General features: G+C 35.3%; 1 protein-coding gene and 1 pseudogene across 1 annotated transcript; both read left to right on the top strand.

The window, feature by feature from the left end:
• The first annotated feature begins 5,352 nt into the window (after positions 1 to 5,352).
• On the top strand, positions 5,353 to 7,105 carry LOC118038546 (3-oxo-Delta(4,5)-steroid 5-beta-reductase). Its single transcript, XM_035044925.2, has 2 exons — positions 5,353 to 6,403; positions 6,685 to 7,105. The coding sequence occupies exons 1-2, from the start codon at positions 5,523 to 5,525 to the stop codon at positions 6,950 to 6,952; spliced, it is 1,149 nt and encodes a 382-aa protein (XP_034900816.1). The 5' UTR covers positions 5,353 to 5,522; the 3' UTR covers positions 6,953 to 7,105.
• A 2,270-nt stretch (positions 7,106 to 9,375) lies between these two features.
• Positions 9,376 to 10,755, top strand: LOC118038547 ((S)-8-oxocitronellyl enol synthase CYC2-like; annotated as a pseudogene).
• The last annotated feature ends 760 nt before the right edge of the window (positions 10,756 to 11,515 follow it).

Here is an 11,515-nt window from a genome sequence, read left to right as displayed (position 1 = left end):
TACGTTATTTTCTTCTTACCCATTTGGCAGCTTAGGCAGCAGTGGATCCCTTATCCCACATTAAAAAAAATAAAATTATTGTTTAATATCTTAAGTGGGTTTGGTTTATTTCTTGTTTGATTACCAGTGTCATTGTGTTGTTGGATTGTAGCTAAGCAGCCGAGGGAGATATAGATGGTAAGATAAAAGACTTGTTGCGTAATATTATTGGATATGTTGGCATGAGAAGTCTATTACGAATATAATAGATGTTTCATAATAGGAATCCAATTACATATAGGAAACAAATCAATCTTGTATATTAATATAGGAAAGAATATATTCCGTCTCTTAGGAAGAGATTGTTGCCTATTTTAATTGTAACAGTGCCTATATATATATATATATTTTCTCCTTGGCAGAGAAGAATAATACGAATGAAAGATTGCATTCTGCAAAGACCATTGTCTTTCTACATGGTATCAGAGTGAAAATTGTAGAATTGCATAATTGCTCAAAACACGAATCTCATACTCTGTTAGTTTTTCTCTTTGTTATTCGTTAAAAGCTAAATACTCATAAAATAATACATGGCTAATCCCACCAGTATTATTCCAGTTCCACCAAATAACACACTAATTATCATCCACCAAGACAACTCTGCATTCCCTACAGGTATCATCTTGAATGAAACTAATTATCCATTATGGTCTTAACTTATGGAGATGCACATTGGCGCTCGTAACAAAACCAGATATCTTATTGGCGAAATGAAGAAACCCAACCACAAAGATCCCACGTTTACAACATGGATCACTGAAAATCAGAAAGTGAAAAGCTGGATTATTGATTCAATGAGTCCTTTACTCATGCAATGATTTATTCGTCTCCCCACAACCAAGGAAATATGGAAGGCTGTATCGAAAACCTTTTATGATGGATCATATGAGACCCGCCTCTTTGAATTAAATCAAAAGTCCTTCTCTATCAAGCAAGATGGTAGATCATTGTCAGCATACTACAATGACCTTATTGCTCTCTTTCAAGAAATTGATCACAGAACTGCTTCTCAAGAAGGAACAGTTGAAGGAGTAGTCCAACTACATTCAGCAATAACTCGATTGCGAGTTCATATATTTCTAAGTGGACTTGATTCTGATTTTGACCAAGTTCATGGAGAAATGTTGCGAAAAGACCCAAAGTTGGACTTGGAAAGTTCATACGCATATGTGAGGAGAGAACTTCAACAAAGACAGACTATGGGGAGTTCTCACTCAATTCCTGAGCACTCTGCCATGATAGCTAATCAAACTCGACAAGGGCTGTCATCTGGAAAGAATCGCAATAATCAAACCGCTGGAAGGTATACAAATTTTATATGTTGACATTGTGGTGAATCAGGCCATTCAAAACAAAGATGTTACGAGATCATTGGTTATTCGGAGTGGTGGGATTTTTCAAAAAAACCAAGAAAGAAGTTTGCAGGGAAAGCTATGGTGACAACAACTACCAATGAAGTTCAACCTACGGTTGAAGACAAATCGCAACCTATAGCTAATGTAGCTCACCCAGGTATAGGTGGTAAGGCAAATGTATTCTCTGCTACTTCTAAGGATAATACTTGGATTATTGATACAGGTGCATCAGATCATATGGTTAGAGACACCAATCAGTTACAATCCCTTAATTCGTCTACACACTCATTTATCTCTACAGCTAATGGCAGTACCTCTCCTATTGTTGGAGAAGGATCTGTCATCCTTTCTAAAACTCTTACATTAAAATCAGTCCTTGTTGTCCCCTCTCTTGAATATAACCTTTTGTCAGTCGACCAAATTACTTCTGCAGTTAATTGTACTGTAACTTTTTGGCCTTCATTTTGTGTTTTTCAGGACATTCTAACCCGGAAGATTCTTGGTTATAGTGTTAAAAGAGGCAAACTCTATTACTTGGAACTTACAGAGACTAGAGGACATAAATTCAATCATGCATATCAGGCTAGGACTTTGGATACAGATCGCGAAACTATATGGTTATGGCATCGCCAATTAGGACATCTATCTTTTGGATATCTTAGAAAATTACAGCCACATCTTTTTAAAGTAGTCAATGATTCAGAATTTGATTGCAATGTTTGTGAAATGGCCAAAAGCCACCATATTTCATATTTACCAAGTTTGAATAAAAGTTTAGAACCTTTTGCTGTTGTACATTCTGATGTATGGGGCCCTGCAAAAATCCTTTCCATTTCTAAATCTAGTTACTTTGTCACGTTTATAGACGAATGTACGGGAATGACTTGGATATCGTTACTGCAGAGAAAGAGTGATGTTTTTATAGCTTTTCAGGAATTTCATAGCATGGTGGGAACTCAGTATCAGAAACAGATTCGTAGTTGGAAAACTGATAATGCCATGGAATTTCTAGATACTTCTGTTCAAAAGTATCTACACCACTATGGCATTCGCCATCAAACTTCTTACACTTATACTCCACAGCAGAATGGATTGGCAGAAAGAAATAATAGACAAATACTAGAGGTGGTTCGGGCTTCTCTCTTTGGTATGCACATGCCCCAGTTCTATTGGGGAGAAGCTGTGAAATCAGCAATTTATCTACTCAATAGGACACCCTCTATAGTGATAGATTTTCAGACACCTCTACAACGACTGCACTCCTTACTGTCCATTCCACATCTCCCAAATCTTTAACCCAGATTTTTTGGTTGCACAGCTTATGTCCACATTCCAAAAGTTTTGCAAACTAAACTTGATCCATGTGCCAAACGGTGTGTGTTTGTTGGCTATTCAGATTTACAGAAAGGTTGCAGATGTTATGATCCGAGAAACAAAAAGCTACATGTAACCATGGATGTATCCTTCCATGAATCTGAACCATATTACTCTAAAAGACTTCCAACCACTACTCTTTAAGGGGAGAAGTTTAGTCAGGAAAATGTGTTGCCAGAGGGTGGCAATGATGCAGGCAATAACGAGTTCTTAGAACTAGAAGAAATCACTGAGAGGCTTAGCAATAGTAGTACACATGAGGAGTTACCAGGGGGGACAGATGATGTTTCAGAACTAGAAGCAGTAACTGAAATGCTTGGAAGAAGTTACACTCGTGAGGAGTCACAGATAAATATTGAGTTGCCTCTGTTAACACCATTACCTGATGAATTCACTCAGAATGTTGAACCTCAGGTACTCTTAAATCCCATATCTAATGAGTCCACTATTATTTTCGATAAAACTCTTGTCCCTCTTGAAAGTTTAGTTCTAAGATATTCACAAAAGGCAAATAAAGGTATCCCAAAGAAACAATATGATCCTGATCCTAGCGTCACTGTTAAATATCCAATCAATAATTATGTCTCTACCCATAGACTATCTGAATCATATGCACTTACCCTGAATCAATTATCCAATGTCTCCATTCCTAGTAGCATACAGGAAGCTTTGACATAACCTAATTGGGCCACGGCTATAAATGAAGAGATGAAAGCTTTGCAAAGGAATTCTACGTGGGAACTTGTCTCACTACCTGAAGGAAAGAGAACAATTGGTTGTCAATGGGTATTCACTGTGAAACTCAAAGCAAATGGCAGCATTGACAGATATAAAGCACGGTTGGTTGCGAAGGGGTATACACAGAAATATGGGGTGGATTACCAAGAGACTTTTGCACCCGTGGCTAAGCTTAACACAATACGCATTCTTCTATCCTTAGCAGCAAATCGGGAGTGGCCATTGAAACAGTTTGACGTGAAGAATGCGTTCCTCAACGGAGACTTAGAGGAAGAAGTGTACATGGATTTACCACCAGGTGTAAAGTGCAGTGTTTTAAATCAAGACAAAGTGTGTAAATTAAAGAAATCGTTATACAGCCTGAAACAATCTCTTAGAGCCTGGTTTGGGAGGTTCTCCTCTGCAATGCGGACATTCAGTTATAAGCAAAGTGGTGTTGATCATACTTTGTTTATAAAACACAAAGGAGGGAAGGTGACAGTTTTAATTGTGTATGTTGATGATATAGTATTGATAGGTGACGATCCCGGTGAAATGCAGCTGTTACAGGAATATTTAGCTACTGAATTCGAAATGAAGAGCCTTGGACAACTTAAGTATTTTTTAGGAATTGAAGTAGCAAGATCAGCTCAAGGAATTTCATTGTCACAACGAAAATATGTGATAGATCTATTGACAGAAACTGGAATGCTTGCTTGCAAACCAGCATCAACACCTATGGAAACTAATCACAAGCTCGGATTTTTTCCCCATCAAGTTCCAACAGATATTGGTCGCTATCAACGATTAGTTGGCAGGTTAATTTATTTAACACATACAAGACCAGATATCGCTTATGTTGTCAGCGTTGTAAGTCAATTTATGCATGCTCCTAGTGAAGAACATATGGATGCGGTGAACCGCATCTTATGATATTTGAAGGGTGCTCCAGGAAAAGGATTATTATTCTCAAAAACCAGTGTTTCTAGCATTATGGGATATACAGATGCTGATTGGGCAGGAGATCAAACAACTCGAAAATCTACGTCTGGGTATTTCACCTTCGTGGAGGGTAACCTTGTTACCTGGCGAAGTAAGAAGCAAAAAGTTGTTGCAAGATCAAGTGCAGAAGCTGAATTTCGAGGCATAGCTCATGGTGTATGCGAATTATTATGGATCAAACGTGTTCTAACAGATTTGGGGGCACAATACACATATCCTATGAGTCTACATTGTGATAATAAAGCAACTATCGCAATTGCACAAAATCCTGTCCAACATGATCGCACAAAACATGTTGAAATTGATCGTCACTTCATCAAGGAAAAGTTAGATCAGAACCTCATCAAATTTCCATTTGTTCGATCAGAACATCAGTTAGCCAATATACTTACAAAAGCAGTTTCAGGAAAAGCATTTCATGGAATAATTGACAAGTTGGGCATGATCGATATTTATGCCCCAACTTGAGGGGGAGTGTTGGCATGAGAAGTCTATTACGAATATAGTAGTTGTTTCATAATAGGAATCCAATTACATATAGGAAACAAATCAATCTTGTATATTAATATAGGAAAGAATATATTCCGTCTCTTAGGAGGAGATTGTTGCCTATTTTAATTGTAACAATGTCTATATATATATATATATATATATATATTTCCTCCTTGGCAGAGAAGAATAATACGAATGAAAGATTGCATTCTGCAGAGACCATTGTCTTTCTACAGGATATATTCAAGCCTTTAACATTTTAGAAGAGGAATATAGCTAGGCCAGACATTACAACAATGCAGTATTTGTCTTTTCCACTGAGGATCTGGGTTAATTAGTTTAATATTTGAAGGACAATCTTACATTTTATGGTGGAGGAATTTGTTTTTACTATAACAACAATATTTAAAAGCACAATTTCTTTTGGAATGGCTTGCTGCAGAGATTAGTGTCCATGCATAAATTGGCTCTCTCTCATTTTGAGTTCTTCAGTGCATGCTAGCTAGAACATAACAAAAAAGCTTGTATCTCTGTGCATGCTCTATGGAGAAAGAAAAATCTCCAGATACATTAGCTGCCTTGATTGTGGGCGTCACTGGCATGGCAGGATTTAGCTTAGCAGAGGCTCTAAAGCAGCCAACAACTCCAGGCAGCCCGTGGAAAGTGTATGGCGTAGCAAGGCGTCCCTTGCCAAGTTGGTTTCCCTCTTGCTTGATCGACTGTTTCCCATCTCCCGACGCCTTAGACCATGAAGATGCTAAAAACAAACTCTTTCCTGTAGCCCATGAAATCACCCATGTCTTCTGGATTTCCAGAAAACTTCGCAAAAGTGAAGAAGTAAACATCTCCATGAACTCCACCATGCTAGCCAACGTGCTTAATGCACTCAAACCCGCTGCCCGTTCAAGGCTCAGACATGTCACTTTGCTAAACGGAACCAAACACTACATGGGTCCAATATTTGACCCTTCACTTAGAGGCGAGCTTGTCCATCAGGAGCCACCATTCAAGGAGGACCTAGGCAGACTTCCCTACCCCAATTTCTATTATGCCTTGGAAGACTTGGTTGCATCCTATTTGCCTTCAATTACACACTCAGTTCATCGCTCATCAATAATAATAGGTGCATCTTCACGAAGTCTGCATAACACACTGCTTACTCTATCTGTTTATGCTACGATTTGTCGATACCAGGGATTACCATTTCGATACCCTGGGAACAAATACACATGGGAGCACTTCTGTGACATGTCTGATGCAAGGGTGCTAGCTGAGCAACAAATATGGGCAGCGGTGACTGAGGGAGCTAAGAATCAAGCCTTCAATTGCACAAATGGTGATGTTTTTACTTGGAAGAGTTTACGGGGAGTCCTGTGTGAGGTCTTTGATGTTGAGTTTGTGGCCTTTGAAGAGAATGATGAGAAGTTTAATTAAAAAATAATATAAATCATATTATGGGATCTCACTTAATAGCTTAAGCTTTTAGGTTGAAATGGTTTTTTAACATGGTATCAGAACCTTAATGACCAAGCGGTTACGAGTTCAAATCTCACCATCCCTATTTATTTGATAAAAATTATGTACAAGGTAATGTGAGTATGTACAAGTTTCAAACCCAAAAAGCTTTCGCTTGAGAGAATGTGTTAGAGAATAATATAAATCATATCCTGGGACCTTACCTAATAGCTTAAGCTTTTGGGTTAAGATGGTTTTTTGACAAGTTTGATTGCTTAGCGATGATGAAGGGTAAAGGCAAAGTGTGGGATGAGATTGTTGAGAAATACGGGTTGTTTGAGACTAAGATGGAAGATATTACTTGTTTTGAAGCACTTAACGTGGTTTTGCATTTTGGGTTTCGACAAGTCTGTAGCATGAACAAGAGTAGAGAATCTGGGTTTCTAGGGTTTGCTGATACACTAAAGAGTATTCCAATGTGGGTGGGGAGACTGAGGGACATGAAAATCATACCATGAAGATGATGTCCACTCCAATCCATGCTTAGCTTGTTTCTTCTCAAATTAAGAAAAATAATACAAGAGTGTAACTAATGATGCAATGTTTTTCATTAAATGCTATTTTTTTCTCTATTGATTTCTAGTTAAATTATAAATTTTATGTTGTTTTTCTATTCGGTTTAGGATTCTAATTTTTCTATCTTATAATTTTTCTTCCTAAACTCATTCCCTCAAGCTAAACCCATCAAGCTTTCCCTCGGTTCTTCAAGCTCACATCATCTTCCTAAACTCATTTATTTTGTTAGGTTTTGAGAAAAATAAAGGCAAGAAGCTCTCTCTCTCTCTCTCTTCTTAATTAATACTCTAATATCCTTTTTCTGGTTTGATTGAAGAAGATATATAGCTTCCAGGAGAAGCCTTTAGCACATTTAAATGCAATCATTTTGTTTATTACAATGTTCTTGGCCACTGCTTAATCTTTTACCTTTCTCATTTGCTCAAATGTTCATTTTCATTCATTTTTCAATTTTTCTAATTAACTTGTAAATCTAACAATAGATATGATTGATATTATAAACTAGATATCTATTAGATCATAATTTTATGTTAAAAATTCAAATTTTTATATATTATTTTATTTATTTATATATCATCATGATTTGTAAACTAATTCATTAATAACTCTCATCCATAGCTACCATTTAGGTCAAAATAACGTAATTGTATATAAGGCTAGCTTATATCAAAAATCAATGTTTTTTGCATGTAAAGTCATGCATTATTTTTCTTAGAATTATACTTTATTAATACTATTGTATCATTGTTTTCCTCCCCAATTTATAAAAAAATTATTGAGATAATTACTTTATCTAGAATTTACATGATTTATTATTGGATTAATATTTCATTAATTTTTATTATTTTATTTCGTATGAAATTTAAGTTAAATTTCTAAAGGTTTCCACTTTCCATCCCCATATATAGCAAATTTTTCTTTTTAATTATCATTTCTCTTAACAAAAATTACCTTTTTTAGCACTGATATACCAGTGTTTACCAGGGCACATGGATGTGCCCTTCCGATCTCATGCATGCCTCGGGTTTCCTGTGACGCCAAGCGCGCAAACCTTTCCTCCCATACTCAAGTGTGCCTTTCTTTTCTTAAATAGCCTTTAAATTTTTATTTTATTTTTTTATTGAATTTAAAATAAAAATTCTCTTAAAAAATAAATTTATTAAAATAATAATAGTTAATAAATCATCTAATTATGTCATGGAATTTCAGAAGATTATAGCTTTATGACAATATTAACAATTATTTTATGATTAATTATGTATTAAAATAAGAAGTTTTTTTAAAAATTTCTCATTAATATTCAATAAAAATATAATATCTATCTTGTTATTTTCTTATTGTAAACTTTTTTTATATATTTTCTCATATTTATTATTTTATATTTATTCATAGATACACATGAAATTATTAATTCATGGTTTTTTTTTATTTTTTATTGAAACTTGCTGCTACAATCATAATATTTTTTTTTTTTAAAAAACAATGATTCTAATTAAAAAAAAAAACATGTTTTTGTAAAAAACAAAAAGGGAAAGAAATACACAGATAAGGAAAGATGATTTTTCATTAAAAAATATATTATTTCCTCTTTAATTCAATTCATTTTTTACTCAATAAATCATGTTGCTAGCAAAAAGAAGAGCATGTTATTGTCAAAAAAAAAAAAAACAAATTACATGAGTGAGAAAAGATAATTTTAGATAAAAAATAAATTTTTTTCTCCAGAATTTTAATCATAATATCTATTTTAATTGTCATATAATTAAATAAAAATAAAATTTTAAAAGCACTACCCTAGTATTACATAATATATCTTTGAGTATATAAAAAACTTAAAGAGCTTGAGATTCAAAAGATAGTACCGTTTTGTTTTTTTTTTAATGAAAAAAGAAAAATGAAAAAAATAGAAAATTGAGCATGAAAGAGAAGACTATCCCCATCAAATTTAATTTACGGGGCTGTTGTTACATTTTGATTTGGTTTATATGTTGTTGGATTAAATCATTATAGGGCATTTTTACAATTCAATCTCGATTTCAGGCAATTCATTTCAAGTGGGTTTGGCTGCATTTCATCATATCCACGTTGTGAAGAGATCAATCATTATATTTTGGCGTTGTATGCTAAAATATTTTTGAGTTTTTTTTAAGTTTTTAATTATTTTTTTTATATTTTTAATATGTTTTAAAATAAAAAAAAATGTTTTTTAAAACAATCTTTTATCATACTTTGTAAACAAACAGGATACTTTCAAGAGCATGCTCAGTATATCTAGAAAAAAGCTTTAACCATTCTTGTTGTAGACAGCATAGCATTCCATAGCCACAGAATTCCCGTTGTTTATTCCAAGGATGTATGGTCAATTTCTGAGGATGTATGGTCAGAAATTACAAAACAAACAAACAAACAAGATGGGGAGGATTTCTTATCTTTAATGATATCTCAGTGCAAGGGCCAAAAAGAAACATAATTGGGCATTCTTTATGGAGAAAGAAAACTCTTCAGATGCATCAGTTGCCCTGATTGTGGGTATAACTGGCTTGGCCGGATTTAGCTTGGCGGAGGCTCTAAAGAAGCCAACAACTCCAGGCAGGCCGTGGAAGGTGTATGGCATAGCGAGGCGTCCCTTGCCGAGATGGTTTCCCGCTTTCTTGGTCGACGGTTTCATATCTCTTGATGCCTTAGACTGTGCCGATACAGCAAACAAACTCTCACCTGTGGCCCATGAGATCACCCACGTCTTCTGGGTTTCCATGCAACACCATGGAAATGAAGAAGTAAACATCTCCGTGAACTCCACCATGCTAGCCAACGTGCTTAATGCACTCAAATCCACTGCCCCTTCAAGGCTCAGACATGTCACATTGCTAACCGGAACCAAACACTACATGGGTCCAATATTTGACCCTTCACTTAGAGGCGAGCTTGTCCATCAGGAGCCACCTTTCAAGGAGGACCTAGGCAGACTTCCCTACCCCAATTTCTATCATGCCTTGGAAGACTTGGTTGCCTCCTATTTGCCTTCAATTACACACTCAGTTCATCGCTCATCAATAATAATAGGTGCATCTTCACGAAGCACGAATAACGCACTGCTTACTCTATCTATTTATGCTACTATTTGTCGATACCAGGGGTTACCATTTCGATACCCTGGGAACAAAATACACATGGGAGCACTTCTGCGACATGTCTGATGCAAGGGTGCTAGCTGAGCAACAAATATGGGCAGCGGTGACTGAGGGAGCTAAGAACCAAGCCTTCAATTGCACAAATGGTGATGTTTGTACGTGGAAGAGTTTATGGGGAGTCTTGTGTGAGGTCTTTGATGTCGAGTTTGTGGCCTTTGAAGAGAATGATGAGAAGTTTGATTGGCTGGGGATGATGAAGGGTAAAGGCAAAGTGTGGGCTGAGATTGTTGAGAAATTCGGGCTGTTTGAGACTAAGATGGAAGATATTACTTGTTTAGAAGCACTTAATGTGGTTTTGCATTTTGGGTTTCAACATGTCTGTAGCATGAATAAGAGTAGAGAATCTGGGTTTCTAGGGTTTGCTGATACGCTAAAGAGTATTCCAATGTGGGTGGGGAGACTGAGGGACATGAAGATCATACCGTGAAGATTATTTCCCCTCCAATCAATGCTTAGCTTGTTTCTTCTCAATGTAAGAAAAATAATACAAAAGTGTGTAACTAATGATGCAATGGTTTTTCATGAAATGCGCGCTATCCTAGTCAATTTCGTTATTTTCTTTTGATTTCTAGTTTAATTTTAAATTTTATGTTGTTTTTCTATTCAGTTTAGGATTCTAATTTTTCTATCTTATATATTAAAGAGATCGCTACATTAGAAAGAAAAAAACAAAATAGCATTAAAATTATCTTTCTTTGCGCATACCTTTTTTCTTATAAGGTCTAGTCCAAAAAAAATAAAAAATAAATAAGAGACAGAGAGAGAGAGTTTATAATTTTATTTTGTGTCATCTTTAGGTTGCCTTAGGCATCATCTTCCCTGTACTTAAGGCAGAAGGAATTAAAGCAGCATTCTTACCTGAAACCATGCCAACTTACTACAGAACACCTCCTGCCCATTAATGATATGGAAACAAGAAAATTGTAAAACAGAATTATAAGTGGCGCTCTATTTTACCAGATGAACAACTTAATTCTTCCCAGAATAATAAACAGAATAAACTCAGCTGAAAATAAGTATTCGTTGGTGTTATAAATTTTTAAAGTTGGTGGTGACCTACCATGTAAAGTGTAGTTGTTTGTTTAGGATGTTTAGAGTAATTTTCTTTTTAAAAGAAAATGAAACAATGTCATTTTAATTAAAAATAATAGACATAAATCACAGATTAACTTAACCCAATAACTCACAGATTAACTTAACCCATTTTTTCCAATAATATCTAGGCTGAGTGTGACAACTCTGTATATGCATAAATCATAACACAATTAGGCCTCAAACCCAATCTAATTCTATAGCCTAAGAACTGCAGTAATA

This window comes from Populus alba, chromosome 17 (genome assembly GCF_005239225.2).
Source record: "Populus alba chromosome 17, ASM523922v2, whole genome shotgun sequence".
NCBI classification, from domain to species: Eukaryota; Viridiplantae; Streptophyta; class Magnoliopsida; order Malpighiales; family Salicaceae; genus Populus; species Populus alba.
This window is presented reverse-complemented; position numbering and strand designations above follow the sequence as displayed.